Source organism: Hyperoodon ampullatus (genome assembly GCF_949752795.1).
Source record: "Hyperoodon ampullatus genome assembly, chromosome: 13".
Lineage (NCBI taxonomy): Eukaryota > Metazoa > Chordata > Mammalia > Artiodactyla > Ziphiidae > Hyperoodon > Hyperoodon ampullatus.
The window spans coordinates 82,558,240-82,582,500 of NC_136926.1; the positions used below are offsets into that span (position 1 = coordinate 82,558,240).

Consider the following 24,261-nt stretch of genomic DNA (forward strand, 5'->3'; position numbering starts at 1 on the left):
GGATGACGCATCGTTATTCCATGCATGAGAATGAGTGACGTTGCTGAGGGACGTGAGTGTAGATAGAGAAGCAATGACCAGGGTCTGAGTGCAGGGTGCCCCAATGTTAAGAGATTAGAGGCTGAGCATCTGAGGGGCGACCAGCTGTGTCAGATGCTGCTGGTAGAGTGTGTAAGATCAGGACTGAGAGCCGGTGCCGGATTTGCAGTGGAGACGTTATGAGTGACCTTGGCAAAAGCAGTTTCTGTGTAATGGTGGTGGAGTAGGTCTCTGGCTTGGGTTTAGGAGAAAATGGGAGAAAGGGAATTGTAGATCTCAGGTATGCATGATTTTCCCAAGGCGTTTTGCTGCAGGGGGGATTAAAGAGGTAGAACCATAGATTGTGGAGAAAGTGGGGTCAGGACAAGTTTTTTTGTATTTGTGAGAAGTGACATTTTTAGGAGTGATCCAGTAGAGGGAAATTTTTGGAAGGGGAAGGAGACCAAGCACACCAGTGGAGGGGGCCCTGTAGAGAGGTGCGTGGATGTATATAATCAAAGGATGGATATGGGTTGATGTGGTGTTGGAGTCTGCAGTTTTCTTCTGAAGTTCTTAATTTTCTCTCTGAAATAGGACACTGGGCTATCCGCTGAGCTTGAAGATGGGGGAGTAGGTGTTGGAGGTACGAGGAAAGACGTGACATGGTCCGCAAGGAAAGTGAGAGGTGAATGGACCAGGGGAATGTGGTTTGATTTCCAGGCAGCATTAAGGCTCCATCTGAGGTTCATGGTGATGACTACAAAGTGAGACCAGCCAGGGTGGTCACGTGTTTCTCCAGCCACGTTCCCTGTAAGGGTGCAGGCGTGGCGCAGGGAGAGGCTGATTTAACGGGTGTTGTGGTTTTGCCAGGGGAGTTTTTCAGAGTGAGAATGGGGGAAGGGAATTGAAGGTATGAGCTGGGGAATGATGGTGATTAATCATGGGATATAAGCTGAAGTAGGGAGGGAAGAGGGTCATTGAAGAGCTGGTGGGGTTATTACTCTTAGCATTTAAACTTTGAGTATTTCATACACCAAACAAAAAGTAACGTCAGAGTTGCAAAAAGTTATTTTAAGTGGGCTGAGGAGGAGGGGGCTGTCTAGTTTGTAATAAAACAAAAATAATGCAATATTCTTATCTATTGATTTACTTTTCTGTTTGGTGGTCATGCCATGTACAAAAGCCAAGAAAAGACCTTGCGTTTCGCTCTGACCTACCTGATGGATCTACTCAGCCATTCCCTTTTAAAAAGTACCTTAAGAACAAACAAATTTACAGACTTTATTCTTATAAAAACACTCCATGTTTATTATAGAATATTTTGAAAATAAGGTATTGAAAATAATATTTACAAAGTCTTCCATGATCCAGTTGACAGTTATGCTGTATTTCTTTCTGGTCTGATTTTCCTCCCTATTCTTTCTACATAATCGAGGCCACACTTTACATAAGATTTTGTTTCCTGTGTTTTTGCCCTTAACAAATGAACAATATGAACTTTTCCCCCATGTTATTTTTAACTGTATAAATATCAATTTTAGTGGTTCCCTAAAGTTCCATTGTGTAGATGTTTAAGAATTTTGTTTACAGTTCTCATAATGTTGGAAATTAGAATGTTTCTGGTTTTTTAAATTTAAATTTATTTTTCACCACATAATAATGCAGGGGACATTGTTATGTTTTGTTTTCATATTCAGGATTTATAAAAATAGCATTATTGGGTCAAAGAGTATGAATATTTTTAAGAGTTGCATATAGCTAAGTGATTTTTTACAACTATATTAAGACATTTTTAAGTAGGGAATATCATCATTTAGGAAAATCTTTGCTGATTTGACTTGTGAAAAATCACTACTATTTTAATTCGCATTTCTTTGATTCTTATGAGGGTCAATATTTTTCTGTGACTGTGTTGAGCCAATTGGTTATCCCTGTGGAAAAATGCAAATTAATCCCGACCTCACACATACGTCAGTGCTGACCAAGTATTAACCAAGGGCTGACGTGTGAAAGGCAGAACTTTTAATACTTTTTTATAGGAAATAACAGGAGATACATGCTTTCATTGTTGGAAGAATTTCTTAAGACAATAGAAGCGGCCTACCATGAGGGAAGACTTACAAATTCGACTAAAATACAGTGAGAAACTTAAGTTCTTCAAGACACCACAAAAAGAATAAAACGTCAAAACACAACACAGCTCTAGAAAAAACAAAGCAGATGATCTGTATAAACTGATGCAGAGTGACTCCTAGGGGTCTGAAATTACCTGCCTTTTCAGAAGTCTTTGTGTTCTGTATATCTAGTCAAGCATTTTAATCATTCTTTCCTGTAATAAGGAAAAAAGAAAAATGTTTAAAAGCCAGCTCACTTTACGTTGCCACCAGTGATGTAGGAGGGTTCCAGTTTCTCTACATTCTTGCTAAGGCTGGGTCTTGTCCTTCTGGTGGTGGGTGGTGGTCTCTCACTGTGGTTTTCATTTACATTGTCCTCACGACCAGTAGTGTGAGGACACCTTTTCATGTGCTTACTGGCCATTTGTATGTCTTTGGTAAAAGGTCTTATTTAAGTCTTTTGCCCATTTAAAAACAGGTTATTTGTCTTTCATTCAGTCTTAAAGAGTTCTTTATATATTTGTTCTGGGTGCAAGTCCTTTATCAGATACATGGTATGCAAATATTTCCTCCCAGTCTGTGGCTTTTCTTTCCTCTTAATGATTCATTTTGCAACACAAAAGTCTGTAATTTTAATGAAGTCCCAATGTTCACTGGTTTTTATGAATAAGCTTCTCAGTTGTATGCTGTTAATTTATCTCCAAAATGCTGAAATGGTTGCTTTTGACAGTTTGGCCCAGCTTTATAGTTGCTTTTTACAGAGAGGATTTATTAGCTTCCCTTTCCATCATGGCAGAAGTGGATCCCCCTTGGTATATACTTTTTAATTCCTATTTTCAGATGGGGAAACTGAGGCATGGATGCCCAAGATCATTGGGCAGTGGTGGCTGTGATTTGAACTCGGGCAGGATGGCTGCAGAGTCTCTGCTCAGAACCACAAGGCTCTGTCCTCCCAGGCTCCATGTTGTGTTAACACAGTCAGATAAAGTGACACGTGACAGGAAACTGCCAACGGTCAGCTCTTGTGTCTATTGCTTGGCAACTTCCTTTGTGACTTTGGGCCAATTGTTAAACATTCTAAGGTTTCATTTACTCTTCCAGAAAATGGAGATAAAGATAGGGCCTTCCAAACAGAGTACTTGTGAGGATTCAAGGAGATTAATGTGCATTTTAGTGCATAGTAACCTCCTGGTGGGTGGTGCTTGTGGTGGTGTTAGTAGCCGTAGTGACAGGACACCTCCCCTCTTCCTCCTGGTGTGAGTTAGGTCTCTCTGAATGACGGTCGCATCCTAAATGTGTTCCTTTTACAACCCTTCTGCAAATGCTTGCTTACTTAAATTCTCTACTAGAATCTAAGGGCCTGGAGGGTAAGGACTTTATCTTTCATCCCTGTGTTTTTACTGTGGTTTGCAGCTATCTCCTTATACTGTTCAAGGAAGTGCAGTGTTTTATCAGTGTCAAGACAAGTATGTGAGCTGGAGTGATAAATACTGTAGGAGAGGGAGGCAAAGAGGTGGGCATAGTTAAGGAAACATACAGAAATTGAAGTGAATGATGAGAACCACTTGTATGGAGTGAACTCAATGGTACCGAGGTTGTTTGATGTCAGGGATTTGGCTGGATCAGGTGTTCATTCCTGGTCTTCATAGGGATTAGAGCTGCTGGGAGAGTCTGGGTTGTGAATAGGAAGCAAAAGACTGAAAGAATAGAGTGCGGTATATGGAATGAGACAAGGCAAGGTGCAAAGGGGAAGATGGATCAGGAGATTAGAAGCTGGGGAGAACTGGGCACAGTTTAAGCAGGTTTAGAGAGACGGGTGATTAAGGAAAGCTGTTGAGGCCTTACCTTTGACCCTGAGGGCATCAGAGTCCTGCTTTTCATGACCAGGTGGCTGAAACACACAGACACACATTCCTTTACACAGGCTGCAGATTTTCTTTTGTAAGGGGAGAGGGTGGTCATTGTTCTGTAGTAAAGTGAAACCTGCTCCATTGCTACAGGAAGATCTACTGTAGAAAATGTATGTCTTGCATGTAGGGCTTCCTGATCCCATTTCCTATTCACTAGAAGTGTAATCACTGATAACTTGGATATTCTTTGAGACATTTACTGTACATATTTAGGCATACAAATAAATACACAAATGGGATCATATTTGCATTTTATTTTGTAACTTGCCTTTTTCCAACAATATATCTTAGACCCCTTTTTTTATATAATATTCCATCGTATTGATGGATTATAATAAACTAGTCCACTGATTTTTGATGTGTATTTTTATTGTTGCTCCCTGATATTTAGATTAATTCCACATTTTTACCAAAATGAATTATGCAGCAAAAGTCTTGTGTAGTGAGTAAGTGGACTCGTTCTCTAGAATCAGTTCTGTGATCTTAGGCAAGTGCCATGATCTCTGCCTCAGCGTCCCCATTTATGCAATGGGAATGTTACTATTGTTACGAGTGCCTTTAGCTGCAAGCACCCGTATAGCTTACTGTGTGGTCAGCATTTTTTAAGGACATCACATTTATGAACACATTTAAATCTCACAACTAACTTGCATGATTGATACTGTTATTTCTAAGATAGCACACCGATAAAAGGTGGACCTGGGATATACGTGAACTCGTGCATTCCGGTTTCAGAGGAGTGCTTCCCACTGTGCCCTACTTCTTGTGACCTGTACCGAACTCGCTGGGTCATCGGGATTAAACGAGACACAGTGTATTCCAAAGGCTTAACCCAAGGCCTGGCACATACCAGGCCAATATGCGGCCTATATTTACCAATAGTAGGCCATTACTAGGTAAATGATCAAGTAATATTACTTTTTTTTTTTTTTTTAATTCTGTAGCAAACATCGTTTTCCATATGTTCCTGTTTTTGGCATGAATATGGATCCAAAAGACAAATTCCTAATAGCATAATTATTGGTTAAAGCATATGTGAATTTTAAAATTTTGATAAATATTTTCAAATAATCCTCCACAAGTTGTACCAATTCGCACTTCAACAATTAGTTATCAGAGCTAGTTTCCCATACCTTTGCCAATGTTGTTATTTAGTTTTTTCAAACTCATGGGTGAAAGATACTATCTTGTTTTGCTTTGAATTTCCTTTTCAGTGAATTTTTAAGGTTGATATACAGGTTACGTACAGTGAAACTCGCCCTTTATAGTGTACAGTCTGTTGAGTTTATACAAATGCATTCCGTCCTGTAACCACCATCACAATCTCATTGTAGAACAGTTCCCATCACGCCCAAATTCCTCCAATTTCTTTGTGGTGAATGAGTTGAGAATCTTCTAGGGTGTCGATTGGCCACTTGAATTCATCTTCTCCCTCTCTTGCTCGCCTGATTTCTCTCTCACTTGTTTTCTTGACTTTTCTCCCATCGTTCTTTTTGTGTGAACTGTTCCTTTGTATATTTTGCCCGTTTGCTTATAGGATTGTGTGCCTTTCTCTTACTGATTTCTAAGAGCATGGTCTATGTGATAGAAATTAATCCTTGGTCATATGTGTTGGCAGTTTTCCTCCAGTTTGTTTTTTGGCTTTATACCATTTCTTGGCTATCCAGAAATTTATACATTTTGCGTTGTTACATTTGTCGATCTTTTTCTTTATGGAGTCAAGGTTTTATGTTGTGCCTAGAAAGTCTTTCTTGCGGTGCAAGTTTTTTAAGAGTTTCCTTCAACTTTCATTTATTTATTTATTTTGTTTACATATTTGATCCTTCTGGAATTTATTTTTACATAAGAAATAAAGTCAGAGTCTTGCTTTCCCCACCACTCCCAAATGGTTTTCCAACCTACTCTCATCGTTTCTTTAATAACCCACCTTTCCTCCGGTAGTTGAACATGTCTTAGTTACAGAGCCTTTCCTATGTGTCTGGTCTGCTTCTTGACTTCCTAGTCTTTGTCCCTCCAGGTTTAAGCGCTCACAGTGTGTTTTGACATCCAGTGCAGCTCATCCTCCTTCATTTGTCCTTTAGGATTTTCCTTACTCTTTTCATTGTTTATATGTCCGAGTTAACTTCAATATCATTTTGTCAGGTTTCTTGCGAGGACATCATTGATGTTTTCATGGGATCTTGAATTAATATTTTGACAGATTGAATTGTTTTATTGAAGAACAAGATAAGTCTTTCTATATATTTAGATCTCTTATGATCCTCTGAGGAGTTTTAGAGTTTTTCATGAAGTTCTGGACATTTAAAAAATTAATTTCATCTTTTTAAAAACTGTTATAAGTAGAATCTAGTCTTTTATTATATTTTCTTACCAGCTTTTAAAAAATATAGAATTACTAGTGATATATATATATATTTTGTAAGCAGTTACTTAACTGAGTTTTCTTCTTTCCCCCCTAATAGTTTCTCAGCTGCATCTGTTGTGTTTCCAGATATTCATTCAATCATGTCACTTGTAAATAATGACAATTTGTCTCCTCCTTTCCAATATTTATACTTATTTCTTACTCTTGTCTAATTAATTGGCTAATATGTTAAAAATAATGCTAATTAAAGTATTGATAATTGGCATCCTTGTTGCTGGCTTTCAGCATTTCTTCATTATGGCTCATAATTTTGTTATATGTATCGTGTTAAATGTCCATCTATTTCTATTTTACAAAGACTATTTTGGGGGGAAGTCAGAAATTGATGTTATTTTTTCAGATATTTTTTGTTCTTTATAGCTATGCTCATATGATTTTGCTTCTTCGATCTATGATAAATTATACTAATAATTTGCAAATATACAGCCATGCCAGCCATCCTGGGATGTACCTTATCTAGTTGAATTGTTTCCCCCCACTACTCTGAATGTTTGCTGATGTTTAAGATTTCTGTTTCGGTATTCATAAGTGAGATTGGTGTTTTGGTTTTTTAGAATTTGTTGTCTTTGTCCAGTTTCGGTATCAATGTTCTTTTGACTTCAAAAATAAATTTGGGAGCCTTTTTTTTTTTCCTCACTATGCCCTGAAGAGTAGTTTAGTGAGTATTGGACATATATCTATAGTGACTTGTCACTTTCTCTCCCCAAGGGAAGAGAGGGCCATGGTAGTTCTTGGATAACTTTCTCAGGTTCTTTGACAACTATTAGCCTCTTTTGGATTTCTCCCTCTTCTGATACAAATTTTGGTAAGATATATTTGCCATAAAATTATCCATTTCATCTGAGTTTCAGGTTAATTTTCATAGCATTCCAAAGTACTCTTACATATTTTGATTTCTCATAGATCCATAGTTATTGCTCTTTCAATTTCTAATTTTGTGTAAATATATTTTCCCTTTTTTCTTGATTATGACAGCCAGTTGTTGTTAGCTTATGCCTTTTTTCATTCTTTTCTATTAGAGGATTTTTTCCCCAAATAATTAGGATTGGTATTTATCAGTTAATGGAAAAACTGCACTGAAACATACACTCATGTACTTTTAAACATTTTATTTTAAATTAAAAGAAGTAAATATGCACTCTCATTCATTTCCAAGTGTAGGACCAGTGTCTTTTCTTTAAATAATCAGTGACTAAAAACTCTATCAGTTTGAATATCATCTCCAGCCTTCCATAATGCATCATCTATGATTTCCAGTTTGTCACTTCTTTTAAGTAAAATTATAATCACACTTGCAAAGCAACCTTCGTACAAAGGCCGAGATATTCTTTGAAGTAACGTTTTCATAGTCCTTCAGAGTGGTTTTGCTTAGACCTAATTCCACAGAAAATTTTTTTAGCCATCTGCATTTATTTAGTGTTTACAAATCGATTAACTTTTTTTTGTAGAAAGAACTTTAAAAAAAAAAAAAGACTGTAAGTTCAGAAAAGTTTGGATGAGCATCAGCAATGCCCAGGAACTATTTCAGTTACTGGGGTCTAACACGTGACCAAGTGATAGTGTTCCTGATCTCAAATAGAATACAAGTAGATATAATTCAGCTGATAGAATAAGAAAATCACAGGAATGCTGAAGAAGAGGAGAATCGGAAAGAGGTGGCTGATAGAAATTTTATGATGTTTTGAAACTTTATGAGGCAGTTGGTTTTAGTGTGTTTTTATGTAACATATGATTGGATTTAAAAAAACCCAGATCTGAAAGTCTTTTTCTTTTTATAGTTGGGTGTATCCCATTCATATTTATTGGCATAACAAACATTGGGACCTAAATTCCATCTCCTGTTATGTTGGCCATTGACCTTATTTTCCTTTTTTATATGGTCTGTTTCTTTCCCTCATTTCTACTTCTCCCTTTATGGAAAGGCTTTAGTATCTCTTTTTTATTTTTCCTTTTTTATAAAGGTAATGGCAGGTAGTGACCTCACAGATTCAGAAGCAGTGGAGTAGAATCCAAGGAGCTGACCTGGAAGGGCATGAGCCATGTCACGCTCAGAAACTGGCTGGAAATTGAAATGCAGAGAGATGGTTACAACAGTGAACCTGCTATCTTGCTGATTTTTAATGTGGATGCTTTGCTTACATTAAAAGTCTTTCTCTTTGTTCTTTTAAACTGTCTTCACAGATAGTTTAAGCTATCAGTTCTCAAGGTATGGTTTGTGGATCCCCTTTCATAATAATTCTAAAACATTTGCCTTTTTCACTGTATCACCATTTTTGCCGAGGGTGCAAAAGCAATGTGAATAAAATTGATGGTGCCTTACCACGAACAAGGCAATGGCACTAACTGTGTAATAGTATTAAACTTTCATAGTAGTCATATGTTCTTCACCTCCAAGCACTTGCAGTAAGAAGAAAATTCCAGTTACATTTAAGAATGTCATTGATGAAGCTATAAAAATTATTAATTTTATTACATTTTGGCCTTGAGTACACACCTTTTCAAAATCCTTATGATGAAATGGAAGTGCGTAGGAAGCACGTGCACCACATACTAATGAAGGTGTCTTGAGCGAAGCCTTGTGCCATCGTTTGAGTTACTTACTGAACTAGCTGCTCTTTCATGACACGCCACTTTTACCTAAAAGAACAATTGACAGACAAACTATGGTTAATCAACTTGAGTGTTCAGTCGATATTTTCTCATAAATGGTCAAAGTAAAGCCTTCCTCTTCACTGACAATATTGTTGCCCACGTTAAATTCAAGCAAAAATTAGAACTGTGGAAAACTTCTATCTACCACTGTTTGCTTAACTGCTTCCCAGTACTTACAGACTTTTCTGATGAGATCAGTGGTGATATTAAATGTAATTTTTTGATATTGTATAATGAAATAACTAATACATGATGTTATAAAATCACGCATGCATAAAAGATTCATTCAAAATGTCACTGAGACCAATGGATTTAAATGTAGTAGAGTAAAAAAATTCTTGATATGGCTGTAGATTTCTTAGCACTACTAACTGCTAGTTAGTTTAAGAAACTAGCACTTGATTTTGTTCTGGTATCACAAGAAGACTATCCTCAGTTATATGAAAAGGTTATTAAATAAAATATCCTCCCCTTTCCAGTTCTCTATCTGTAGGAGGTTGGATTTTCTTCTTACACTTTAACTGAAACAACATGTTGTAACAGATTGAATGCAAACACAGACGAGTGCAGTTGTCTTGTCAGACAGAGAAAAGATTTACAATAACGTAAAACAGTACTACTTCTCTCACTGAATTTTTATTGTTTGGGAAAATGTATTTATTTTTCTTGAAAAGTTATTTATGTTAACATGTAATGAGTAAATTGTCATTTAAAAATGAATTAATAAATATTTTTATTAAATCTAATTTCTAATAGGGATTAAATGTAATAGAGTAAAAAAATTCTTGATATGGTTTCAGATTTCCCAGGGTAACTAACTTTTTTTTTTTTTTTTTTGCTGTGTTGGGTCTTTGTTGCTGCGCGTGGGCTTTCTCTAGTTGCTGCCAGTGGTGGCTACTCTTCATTGTGGTGCGCGGGCTTCTCATTGAGGTGGCTTCTCTTGCGGAGCACGGGCTCTAGGTGCGCGGGCTTCAGTGGTTGTGGCTCGCAGGCTCAGTAGTTGTGGCGCATGGGCTTAGTTGCTCCGTGACATGTGGGATCTTCCCGGACCAGGGCTCGAACCTGTGTCCTCTGCATTGGCAGGTGGATTCTTAACCACTGTGCTACCACGGAAGCCCAGGGCAACTAACTTTTAAGAAACGATTTCAGTAGATATAACCCACAAAGACAGAGCTTTTTGTGGCCTTCAATAATGTTTAAAAGGACAAAAAGGTCCCAAGACAGGAAAGTTTGGGAACCACTGCCTTAAGCACTAGCACGACCAGCAGGGCAGCTTGTTATAGGGGAAACGTGAGCTTTGGCGTCAGCAGCCAGGTTCAAATTCTGGATCTGCTAGTTTTCCTAGTGGCAAGTTATTTAACTTATTTGGGCAAGTTCTAATCCCTCTGAGACTCAGTTTCCTCACTTTTAAAATGGCAATAATGCTGTTTTGTTTGTTGAAGGTTAGGTAGTTGTTTTGATGTTGTCCTTTAAGTTTTTTCATTTCACAGTGGCAAGCATGACTACCTCCAATCATTCCTTAAAAAAGAGGTTGTGAAGTTATTTGAAGATATTATCTTCTGCCTGTATGGATAAAGCATTCATGTCTAAAACTTCCCCTTGAACCTTTGTACACATTTTCAAATATATGTGTAAACTTAAAATTTTACAATTAGAAAAGCAGTGAAACTAATTCAGAACATTTACTTCAGCATGATGAGACAGATGGTAATCCTATAAAAAGATGGCATATATTTTTAGAAGTGCAAACAGAAAAACAGATACTCTTAAAAATTCCAGAGTAATCTTTGCCTAGAAAATGAAGGGAAGAGATAAAAGACCATATGGTCTACTAGAACTTTTTGTAGTTTCTAATGTTTAGGATTGAATTTTGTTTATTGAATGTTATATTAAGTTGCATATGGGTTGGTAGTTGAAAAAGGAATAATTATCAAGTAGATAATTACCAAGTACTTTTACTGTGGTTGTCAGTCTTGTTTTCTATGAAATGGATGTGATAGTGGGAAGCAGAACCATTTGAACCCCAGATCTACTAAGGGTAATTTAAATGTAATACCACGTCAGAGGCAGTTACCAAATCTGCTCTTGAGGCAGTTATATACATCAGCATCAAGTCGCCTGTCATTGTGGACCAGTGTTCTCATTCATTTTACTTTGTTGTTTATTCAGCAAATATTTATTGAGTGCCTTCTTTGGGCCAGATACAAGCTAGGTGCTGTGATAACATGCTGGGAAAAAAATGGACATAGTCTCTGCTTTTGTGTCAATCATAGTCTGATGGGGTGATAGGTATTAATCAAATAATCATACAAACAGATGTAAGCATACATCCCAGATAAAAATCGTAGGCCAGGGAGGTATGCAGTATTCTGAGATCATGTAATTGGGGGATTTCACGTAATCAGGAAGAGTAAGGTATGTTCCCTGAGGAACTGACTAATGAGCTGACGTGTGAAGGAATTAGTCAAGGAGGAGAATGGAAAAAAAAACACAACAAAGTTCAAATCAAAGGAGCAGTATGTTAAAAAGTTCTGTGTTGAGTGAAAATATGGTGAATATGAATGGAGCAGAAATCATCAAAAATAGCCAGATTGTGTAGAACTTTATTGACCATGTTAAGGAGTGTTGTAACTTTTTCCTAAATGATGGTGAATTATTGCTTGAGGTGGGGAGTGAGGAAGGTGAAGGTGGGCAGGGGATCTGTTCGCCATACCTGATTAGGTTTGCATGTCTACAGTTTACTGACTCATAGTTACTGGGCACCTCCTGTGCCCGTGCTGTGTTCCTGGATGCTTGGGACACATCAGTGAATAAGGCAGAGTTAATATCCCTACTTTTGTAAAGCTTATGTTCTTTAAAGAGTGGGGAGAGTGACAGAGAACCTACCAAGACAGTTGTGTTGTCTGCCAGGGAAAATGAATGAGCATGGTAAGAGGGTTTGTGTTGCAGCCTAAATGGCGTGATCAGGGCAGGTCTCAGTGAGAAAATGACAGTCGTGAAGACTTGAAAGAAGTGGCGGGGGAGGAGTTGGTTGTGTAATGTTTGCAGCCAGCACCCAGGCCCTAAATGGCAGCATGTTTGTAGTATCCTCAGAGCACCAGGAGGCGAGTGGAGAGGGCCAGGGAAGAGTGGTGTAGGAATGGGAGCGCGACATCACGTGCGGCCTTACAGCCCGCTGTAAAGACTTCTGTTTTTCACTGGGTGAGATGGAAAGCTCTTTCAGGTTTTACTCTTCCTGCAGTTTGGCAGTTGGATTCGAGGAAGACCAGAGTGTATGTGGGCAGGAGATTAGGCTGTTGCCTTCTTATAGGCTGCCTGGATCCTGCAGTGTGTTCTTTTTTTTTTTTTTGCGGTACGCGGGCCTCTCACCGCTGTGGCCTCTCCCGTTGCGGAGCACAGGCTCCGGACGCGCAGGCTCAGCGGCCATGGCTCACGGGCCCAGCCGCTCTCCGGCATGTGGGATCCTCCCGGACCGGTGCACAAACCCGTGTCCCTTGCATCGGCAGGCGGACCCTCAACCACTGCGCCACCAGGGAAGCCCAGTGTGTTCTTTCTTTTTTTTTTTTTTTTTTTTTTTTTTTTTTTTTTTTGTGGTATGCGGGCCTCTCACTGTTGTGGCCTCTCCCGTTGCGGAGCACAGGCTCCGGATGCGCAGGCTCAGCAGCCATGGCTCACGGGCCCAGCCGCTCCGCGGCATATGGGATCCTCCCAGACCGGGGCACGAACCCGTATCCCCTGCATCGGCAGGCGGACTCTCAACCACTGCGCCACCAGGGAGGCCCAGTGTGTTCTTTCTTATTCAGGCCTCCTTTCCATTTCATGTTCTGAATCTTTCTTCGTCTTCTGAACCTACGTTTCTGAACTTACCTAGTTATGAATCCCTGAAGCTTGGGCACTTGCTGCAGATGTTTTCCATGCAACCTCGGGATGAGTCTGTATGTGTTCCTAACTGCATTAACTGTGTCTACACACCTACACACATACACACACACACACACACACACACACACACACACGTTTCTAATGACTGGTATATCCATAACTGGTGGACCCTGAAGGGTTTGCGACTACAACTATTTCCTACCAGAATTGAAATTGAATGTAATTCACTAAAATTATATCACAAAATTGGGGCATTATGAAGAATTGCTTGCAAATGGAAACTAGCTATGAATAAAACCTTTATATGCAGTTGACTCATGTTTGAGTCTCTCCAGTGCTTTATGTTGAACTTGAACTCTCCCCACCCATCCATTGTTAGAAAAATTTAAGAGGCATGTGGCCTGTTAGGAGAACTTGGATAGTCCTCCCCTAGACCTCCAAATGGCTCCAAATGATTTAACATCTTACATTTTATTCAGAAACTGTTCATCTGTTTTTCAGATGAGGCAGTTTGAGACCCCTGGGTTCTTTGTGGGCTTTTTTGGTTTGTTTTGTCAACAAAGTTACACTCCCGATGGGTTTGTGTCTGTGTTGGAGAGGATGATGTGTGGTCTCAGAACTGGGAAGTGCATATATACACTAGACCATGTTCATATTTGAAACCTTTTAGTTCTTCTCATGGCACTTTGAACCAGACCCAGGTGCCTTGCTGCGCCTGTCTTGTGCCCACTCTTCCTTCACGTCTGGGACTCCGGGCACACTGGGCTTCTCAATTTTGCATCTGCAGTTTCCCACCTCAGGACCTTTGCACGTGCTCTTCCCTCAATCTAGAAAGTTGTTCACTCAGCCTTCCTTTGCATGACTGGCTCCTTCTCATCATTCCAGCCTTAGCCTAAATATTTGGCTGTCAGAGAGGCCTTGGATACGTGTCTTATGTGTTTATGGAGCCTAAAGTAGGAACCCTGGTGTTCTCTGATAGCCTCCCTTTCCTTCATGGTATCTGTCACAGTTACCAACGATCATGTCCTCCTTGCTTTACTTGGTTTGTGTCTGCACTGCCCAGGCAGCGTCTCCCAGGAAATGGTGAGCACCGGGACCTTAGGGCCACTGGCTCTGTTACCACTAAGGTGCATTCTTCCCACTTACAAAGTTTTCTCTGAAGACAGAAGACCTTTTTTGTAGGTCAGGACTTCTTTGAGGGTGTGAGGAAAGTGACAGTTGAGGGTGTGAGGAAAGTGACAGGTAGAGAAAGGAACATAGAGTATTTGGTCTGTGAGTTCAGGGGATTGGCAGAGCCACTAAGACCCACTCGTGAATTTTACCCACACCCTAGCATGCAGCAGGTTAGGGTGCAGCTAGGAAGCAGAATCAGGAATCACTGTGCCCTCCCCTGTGTCTTTATTTACAGTCTAGTCTGACTTAGGGCTTTTAATCGTTGGTCATGTCCATAGTTGACTGCTTAAAGATACTCTATTAGATTGTGTCTGTCCGGTCTCTTCCTATCGTTTTTTTTTTCTTTTTTTGAATTTTATTTTATTTTTTATACAGCGGGTTCTTACTAGTTGTCTATTTTATACATATTGGTGTTCCTGTCGTTTTCTTTCTCCCATCTTGGAGCTCACAGATTTCATCTCTTAGTTTTGAATCACACATCTTAACTCCTTTTGGATCCAGTAGAGTATCTTACAAATGGGAGGGGGAAAGGGCAGTAGAGGACTTCATGAAAAGCAGCTTACAAGCAGAAAGGACAGTCTGTAGCACCTACTGTAATATTTTGAGACTGAGGACAACCTTATGTTTCTTTTGGATCCTGATGACAGCATAGTACTTATATAGGTAATGCCATTGTTATGCTACTTTTCACCCAGCCTCAACTTGTGAGATCAAAGATACTTTTTATTTTTAGATGTACTTATACAACTACATGATACTAAGTATTGGGGGAGGGGATGTGATTTAGTATATTTACTGCCTTCTCTTTACTAGTATTTATTTGGTGGAATTTCTTCAGTAGTTTTCACATGTCTGAACACATACCATGTGAAGTATGGGAGTGGACACCCATTACCGTATGGTAGAGCTTGCTAACAGATAGACACGTGTTTTTCTGTGTGGCTTTTTTTATGTGGAATTGCCAATCCTTGATCGTTTGTAATAATGACTTCTGATTCTTATAGGAGATAGAGTGCTTTATTTTTTTTATTTTTTATTTATTTATTTTTTTTTGGCGGTACGCGGGCCTCTCACTGTTGTGGCCTCTCCCGTTGCAGAGCACAGGCTCCGGACGTGCAGGCTCAGCGGCCATGGCTCACGGGCCCAGCCGCTCTGCGGCATGTGGGATCTTCCCGGACCGGGGCACGAACCCATGTCCCCTGCATCGGCAGGCGGACTCTCAACCACTGCGCCACCAGGGAAGCCCGAGTGCTTTATTTTTTTATTAGATCTTTATTGGAGTATAATTGCTTCACAATACTGTGTTAGTTTCTGTTGCACAACAAGGCGAATCAGCCATATGGAGTGCTTTATTTTGATAAGAGGAGATTTAGCCAGTTTTGCACCGTGTGGATTTTCCTATCCATTTACTTGACAGCTAAGGAATATTTATTTGGCATCAAAGAGTTTAAGCAGTGTATATTAAGTATCTAATGATAGTTTCTGGTTAGGAATATAAAAAATGAATAAGACATGGTCTCTATTTTTTAGTACTACAATCTGGTTGGAGAGATAAGACATGAATAGAATACAAGCAGTTCTAAGTCACTGTGTGACATACTATTAAAGAGGTACAGGTTGAGTATTTGGAGTCCAGAAAAGGGAGGGAACTCCTTTCTGGCTGGGTGATCAGAGAATATTTAAGGAGGAAGTATATTTTTTAAGGAATTCCCTGAAAGGTGGATTAGGAAAGAAGAAGAGAACATTTATCAGGAGGAGGAAAATAGTATAAACCAGGCACAGCAGTAGAAAAACAAGACTTCATAATTAAGATTGAAACTGAACTAACTTTTTTTTTTCTTTCCTTTTTATATTGAAATACAGCTGATTTACAATGCTTTAATTTCTGCTGCACAGCAAAGTGATTCAGTTATACATATATACATTCTTTAATTTTTTTCCATTATGGTTTACCATAAGATATTAAATATAGTTCCCTATGCTATATAGCAGGACCTTGTTGTTTATCCATTCTATATATAATGGTTTGCATCTGCTAATCCCAGCCTCCCACTCCATCCCTCCCGCAACTCTCTCCTCCTTGGCAACCACAAGTCTGTTCTCTGTGTTCATGAGTCTGTTTCTGTTTCTGTTTCTTAGATAGGTTCATTTGTGTCATATTTTATATTCCACATATAAGTGATATCATATGGTATTTGTCTTTCTCTTTGTGACTTACTTTACTTAGTATGATAATTTCAAGTTGCATCCATGTTGCTGTAGATGACATTATTTCGTGCTTTTTATGGCTGAGTACTATTCCATTGTATCTATGTAACACATCTTCTTTATCCATTCATCTGTTCATGGACATTTAGGTTGCTTCCATGTCTTGGCTGTTGTGAATAGTGCTGCTATGAACATAGGGGTGCATGTGTCTTTTTGAATTAGAGTTTTGTCTGGATATGTGCCGAGGAGTGGGATTGCTGGGTCATATGGTCATTCTATTTTTAGTTTTTTGAGGACCCTACATACTGTTCTCCACAGTGGCTGCACCAACTTACATTCCCACCAACAGTGCAGGAGGGTTTCCCTTTTCTCCACACCCTCTCCAGCAGTTTTTATTTGTAGACTTTTTACTGTTGGCCGTTGTGACAGATATGAGGTGATACCTCAATGTAGTTTTGATTTGCACTTCTCTAATAATTAGAAATCTGAATTAACATTTTATATCATTCCTAGAAAGTCAGCTGGGCCTGACCCTCTACGTCGAGCTTTAAATAGATTTACATGCTTGGGTTTGGGAGGCGGTGGGGTGATGCTCCAGACAGACCAGATACAAGCCATTTTGGATACTGATCCATTGATCTCGTTTATCGAGAATTTGCTGATTTTTGGTTATTATTGTAAACGTTACTTCCTTTGCAACGTCCCTGTTGTTGCGGCAAAACATGTTTGTTTTGTCTGGTTTTCACAGCCTTTGGTTTTATGGATATTGGTAGTTAGGTTTTCTTAATATCTGTGTGAACTGATGCCCAGTTTTTTGGTGGACAAAATTGAGTTCATTGCTAGTGAGCCAGAAAATTATCACTTAACACAGGGAGGCTTTTATTAGTCTTCAGGTCACCAATTTCTACCTGTTAAGACAAATAAGTGCAGTTTCTACTACTATGATGAATTGTACTTATCTAGTTGTTAGGAGTGTTCCCTGCAGGGGAAAGTGTTGAAGCTCCAAGTACCCCTCTCGGGGCATACTCGGCTGTGCAGGGTACTGGCAACGCGAAGGTGGATGGGCCCTGTTCTCGCTGAACTCATGGCTATAGAAGGACATTTCTAGGCTTTTCCTAGATAACTCATCACAGATTATGGAACTGCTTTAATTCATTTTTACAGATGTTTGAATATTTAAAAATACGTATAATTTGTTGTAGAATCGATTAGGCTTGTTACGGACGTGGGGCCTTCTTTGTTGAGTGCTGGCCGTTTGCAGGACACAGGCTGGTGGCTGGAGAGGCCGGGGATGGTGTGGATCAGTGTGAGGAAGATGAGTGGCTCTGTTAGAGCTGTGTTAGGAAGTAAGGAGCACGAATCATAATTAGGGTAAAATCAAAGTAAGGTGCAGAAAGGAAAGAGGTAGAGCCGGCTTTGCTCTTTAAGCATGATCAAATACTTGTCACGTGCTGATTATGTAGTAGGCAGTGATGCGTTGTGCTATGTGAAATGGAAAAAGTATCTGTCTTAATGGAGCTTACCTTCTTATAAACATACTCAGGCATCCTTGTTGAGAAGCTAAAGGGTTAAAAGTGACTAAAATAAAACGTTTTGTGGAAATATGTTTTAATGTGACCTTTTAACATTTTTTTATTTTTTGCATTTTTTTAGAAAATGGCTCCAAAGGGTAAATGAAGCGGGAAAAATACATAGATGCAGGATTGCGTGCAGCCTCTCCAGATGTTCGAGGATAATATTCCAGAGAGAAATTGATTCCCTTGGATTAGGTAACTAGTCAGAATGAAGAAGATTAGTCTTAAAACCTTCCGGAAATCTTTCAACTTGAATAAAAGTAAAGAAGAAGCGGATTTTATGGTTGTACAACAACCATCACTAGCCAGCGACTTTGGAAAAGAGGATTCCTTATTTGGTAGCTGCTATGGGAAGGATATAGCCAGCTGTGATCTCAACAGTGAAGATGAAAAAGGCGGAAAGAGTAGATCAAAAAGTGAAAGCCTAATGGGTACGTTGAAAAGACGGCTCTCTGCGAAACAGAAGCCGAAGGGCAAGGGCGGCGCGCCCTCCGGGGGCTCCGCGGACGAGGACACCTTCTCCTCCTCCTCGGCCCCCATCGTCTTCAAGGACGTGAGGGCACAGAGGCCCATGAGGTCCACCTCCCTGCGCAGCCACCACTACAGCCCCACGCCGTGGCCCCTGCGCCCCACCACGTCGGAGGAGACGTGCATCAAGATGGAGGTGAGGGTCAAGGCCCTGGTCCACTCGCCCGGCCCGGGCCCGGCGCTGAATGGCGTGCGCAAGGACTTCCACGACCTCCAGGCCGACACCGCGTGCCAAGAACAGACGAACTCGCTCAAGAGTTCCGAGTCTCAGGATGGGGACCTACATCTCCACCTGGAAGAACATGTGCCTGTCGTTATCGGACTCGTGCCTCAGGACTACATCCAGTACACTGTGCCTTTGGAGGAGGGGATGTACCCTCTGGAAGGACCGCGCGGCTATTGTCTGGACGGCTCCTCCCCCATGGAAGTCTCCGCGGTCCCTCCCCCAGTGGGAGGGGGCTCCTTCCCCGAAGACGAGAATCAGGTAGACCCGGACCTCGTGGTGGCCCCAGAGATCTTTGTGGACCAGTCGGTGAACGGCTTGCTGATCGGCACCACGGGAGTCGTGCTGCAGAGCCCGAGGGCGAGTCCCGAGGACGCCCCGCCACTCTCACCGTTGCTACCTCCCCTGCAGACGAATCAGATCCAAAGGAACTTCGGTGGGCTCTCCAGCTCCGACGCCCACGTGGCCGAAAGTATGCGCTGTCACTTGAATTTCGATCCTAACTCTGCCCCCGGGGTTGCCAGAGTTTATGACTCGGTGCAGAGTAGTGGTCCCATGGTCGTGACAAGCCTTACAGAGGAGCTGAAGAAACTTGCGAAACAGGGATGGTACTGGGGCCCCATCACTCGCTGGGAGGCAGAAGGGAAGCTGGCCAACGTGCCGGATGGTTCTTTCCTTGTTCGGGACAGTTCTGACGACCGTTACCTTTTAAGCTTGAGCTTTCGCTCGCATGGCAAGACCCTTCACACTAGAATCGAACATTCAAATGGTAGGTTTAGCTTTTATGAACAGCCGGACGTGGAAGGACACACGTCTATCGTGGACCTGATCGAGCACTCGGTCAGGGACTCCGAGAACGGGGCCTTCTGTTACTCCAGGTCTCGCCTGCCGGGCTCGGCCACCTACCCCGTCAGGCTGACCAACCCCGTGTCGCGCTTCATGCAGGTGCGCTCCCTGCAGTACCTGTGCCGGTTCGTCATCCGTCAGTACACCAGAATAGACCTGATTCAGAAGCTGCCTCTGCCAAACAAAATGAAGGATTATTTACAGGAGAAGCACTACTGAGAGGCTATGAGAACCCTGCGTCTTGCACTTGGGGAGGAAGAAAAAGAGATTGAAATACAGTTTACAGACTTTCCATTGCTATCAGAATCTTTTGCTGCCATACTGTTTCCGTTTTATGTGTAAAAGAGTAACCAGTCGTTTAGGGGTGGGGAAGTGTCGGCAAGGTGTCTTGGGTTTACTTTGGTTCTTTAAAAAGGGAAGTCTTGAGGTTTTAGAAGAGTGAACTATCTTCCATCAGTGTGCAGAATAATCACAATGTGAATTATCAGATTCTCCTTACCCACCCCGCCCCCAGTCCTTTGCTGCTATCCACTGTGATTTTTATGCATTAAAAGCACATTTCATGTGTATTCAATCCTAAGTAAAGTTAAATGAAACTTATGGAATGAACATTGTTATGTCTCTTTCAGTGGCCCGTTTTCAAAGATAGTGTTGAGTAAACATAGCCGTGTGATAAATCACAGAATTCACACCTACACTGAAAATGATTTTTAATTTCATACTTTAGAAGGAATTATTTAGAATTATGAACTGACATAATCTTGGGTAATGGAACAGAGATCTGCTACATATCTTTTACAATATTCATTTCTAAATTATTTTTAAGGTTTGCTGTTATTTTGGTTGTGAGAAGTTGGACTTTTCTGTTGCCTTCACCTTCATCTTGTGGTTTGTCTGTTTTAATAAATGGCCTTACAGAATTGTAAAGAAATGTATACCACCAATTTAGAAATTGTTGCCTTTTCTGTCATTAAACTCTGGTACAAATTGGCATAACATATAAAGACCTAATGGAACTAGAACTATTAAAGAAATACTAGATGATCATAGTTTCCGGTGTTAAGCAGTTTTATTGTTATCTATACTTTCCTTTGGTAAAATGTTTTATCTGTGATTTCTTTAGCTTAGTCAAGATTTTCTTGGGTGAACTTGATGTAGAAATGATTTTCATAAATGGGCTAGATCCTCTTGCAACATAAAGTTTATATAAAGTTTTAAATTGATTTGAATAGAAAGAAAACATTGTTTTAAAGTTGGGCTTATATTTTTCTTTCATGCAGTCACTATTAAGATGTGCTAGATTTGACCCTTCCTTCCCCCCACCAAAAAAACAAAAACAAAAAACCAAAAAACCCCAGTGACTTTAGTTGAAAAATTGTGGAGATTGTGGAGCACCATGTAAGAAAAATATTAAAACCCAGTCAGGTGTATGGAAGTGTTTGCCTACCATATATACTGACCTTTAAAAATAGGTTTTCTATTTGTTTCTTTTTAAGTCCTTAGTAAGTTGACATCATTAGGGTGGAGTATGTTACCTCCATTTAGTTATTTTGAAACGCAGTGTTTATTTACTGCATGATTCATTAGTATTTCGGAATTGCTCCATCCAGAAGGTGTTTCTAGCTACATAACTTTAAAGGAAATGTTTCCCTCTCAGATGAAACGTAATTTAAGACCTTTCTTCCTTTGTCCCTCGGTTTTCCTCTCTCTTACCCCCATTTAAAAACAAGAGTAAAGGTCTCAGATCAAATTTAATAGCGTTGTCATTCAGACATAAGCAGTATCCCCATTTTTTTTCTCTCTTTGTTTTTTAGAGTCAACTGAGAATTACCAAGAAAAGGCACAATGCCATCATATGTGTTATGATATTTCGACTTAAAGGGGAAAAGGTACTTAATTTTGGTGGAATGTTTGATTGTACCTTGTTACAAAGACTCCTCTTTCATTTTCTGATATGTTTTCACCTAATAAGATGGAATATGGAGTATACTGTAATAATATAACTTAAGTGTTCATTGTAAGCTATTTGGATTAAGAACTATTACAGAGTTGTAAACTTGTTATCAAATTAATGCAAGACATTTAAACTATTTTTTTGCAAAACTATTTATTTTTAAACAATTTAAAATATATCTAGGGTGAGTTAAAAGTCCCTGTGCATCTATATTAGATGGCAGGTATTGTCACAGAGTCACTGTGTATTAATAATAAATGTTGAGATGGCTTCTCCATGTTTCTAGAAGCATTTACATGTACTCTTTGTGAGATCATGGTGCACAGAGGTCTTTGGACTGCCCTGAACCCCGTCTTAATGTGGGCATAGCCTGTTCCCCACGCCTTCTTCATGATACCATGTGTTTAAGATCTAGCCATTTGGTTTCAAGTTACGATCATTCTGATTTCCATATAAATGGTTTTAAAATTGTATTTTGTGTTTTTATGGAGGGCAAGTCTTGATACTGTTCTAATTCAGAAAGCCAATCTTTAATGTGCTTTTTTATGTTCATAATATAAAATACTTTTAAGTAAAATGCCCTATTCTAATCTGATTTCAAATTGCTAGGGTCTGATAGTGTATCAGTAAAAATAAAAATATTTGCCAAGAAGTTATTTACAAACAGAGAAAGGAGCGTTGCAATATTTTTGGCTTTTGTTTAAAGAGAACCATTTGGCATATAGGCAGTACAACATAATGTGAACGACTGGCTTTGTAGGGTAGTAAAACAGTCTGGTTAAAATTGGAAAGGGGAAAAAGAGAAATCATCCTGTAGTTTTGTCTAGGTAGCATTTGGGTGAATTTCTGGATTCTGTTGAATGGTAGCTTAGATGACATGGGCACTACCTGTAAGTGATTTCTTAAATATATGTTTCTGAAAATCTGAGCTCAAGGCAAGAAAAAGAAAAGAAGAAAGCTGTATCTTTCTGCCATAATAAATGAATCAAGAGTTGCTTTTTATCAAATATATCATCACAGAAACATGATGGAGGCCAGAAGCTATTTCCAGTGTTACTAGGACACTATTATGCAATTTTACAAATAATAAGAAAGCATAGAAAGTACTTGAAAAAGTCTCTTTCTCTTTCTAAGGAAAACTGTTCTCTGGTGCAATAATGTGAAAATTTTGGAAGGTCAAAAAATATCACAGGAAAAGATCATAGAACTAAAAATAGTTTTTAAGGAAACCAGCTACACAGGGCATCCATCTTGCTGTTAAAGAAAATCATGCGCCAAAAGGCTAAATCACTGGCATATAGGAAATAAAACCCAAGTATATACACATGATAATTTCTGAGCCAGTATTACTGAAACAGGATAAAAGTTACTGAAATCTTAAGTAGGTTATATGCAGTGTCTCTGCTAGTGCTACCAGTCTGAATATCTTTCTTAACAATGCTTTCAGAAATGCCAATTTTGATCATTGTACATTTCACATTGTATATGAGAGATACTTGCTTTATGAATGATTCAAAGTAATGTATTTTAAATCTTCATGGCTTTTCATCGAATGCGAAGTCTTAATTTGAAAATGAAATCATGCTACCAGCAATAGACAGTTTTGTTGAAAACTCTAATAAGGAACAGTCGCCAGTTCCGTAAATAACTTTAAAATTCTAGAATAAAGTATTGGTACGCTAGTAATCACAAATTTGGTTTCTTTTAATACTTTTTTAATCCTGTAAAGATTTTTTATAAACATCCTTTTTTATTAATCAGTTATAACATGGCGAATGTGTAGCTGCCGTTTCTGAAAAGTGATCCAAACTCTACATCCAGAGATGATGAAAAATTCTTATAGAATTTTGTAATAAGTACACATGTTGGGTTAAGGAAATTTTATAGTCGTTGGAGTGCCATGGAATTAATACTTGCAATCCAGATTGCTGTAGTTTACACTTTTCTGTATGTTTCGAATCAGGTGTGTACCATTTGTACTGAGAACACCACAGAATGAATTATCCAAAGTCCATTGATTTTAATACGTGTTTTGGTTTGTAAACAAATTAGAGTAATTTCTTGCACATTTTTGGAAATTAATCGTATAAAGAATTTATGTATCTGCTTCTAGATACAGTGTGTAAATAAAAATTTCGTTCACAAGGTCTGCCTTGCAGTCTATTTAATAACCAGATGCAGAGTTGGATTTTAATTAGTATAGGGTTAACTAGATAATTTCTGGATGTCCCATAAACTGGGCAGTTACTGGAGGGTAGGTACCAACAAATTTTAGTAAAACAGCAAAAGTGAAATGGTGACATAGGAGACATCAAACAAATTAGGAATCAGCCAATGTTGCTGATATTCTAGAGCCTTCAATACAAAAGCTGGAGTGAGTTGGCAGAACATTTGCAAAGCAAAGACTAAAATTAACATGGTAATAAAACCTCATTAAAAGAATGTTAGGCCTAATGGTAAAATGTTTGGATTGTGACATTTGAAAAAATATGTCCCTTATTACTTAATGGTATTTTCATAGAAATAGAACCAGGTTATCAAAATAGTGCTTTGTGTAGAAGTCATTTAGAAATCCCTTCATAGGCAAGAATGATTTCTCATAGCCGCTGAATTTCATTATATGCTTTTAAAGTTCTTAAACACCACGTTGGGTTAAATGTTCTTTTGCGTTTTGTTGTTCTATTACCTTTTAACAAGTCTTTTATCATAGCTGATCAAAAGATACATTTTTAAATGACCTTGTTCAGAATATAT

The 24,261-nt window shown here is 39.3% G+C and overlaps 1 protein-coding gene across 1 annotated transcript; it reads left to right on the plus strand.

Annotated features, from left to right (window-relative positions):
• Positions 1-18,164: 18,164 nt before the first annotated feature.
• On the plus strand, positions 18,165-19,772 carry SOCS6 (suppressor of cytokine signaling 6; the record flags this gene model as incomplete). The annotated part of the gene is made up of 1 exon (XM_079717154.1): positions 18,165-19,772. One exon carries the CDS (start codon positions 18,165-18,167, stop codon positions 19,770-19,772), a length of 1,608 nt encoding a protein of 535 aa, XP_079573280.1.
• Between the last annotated feature and the right edge of the window lie 4,489 nt (positions 19,773-24,261).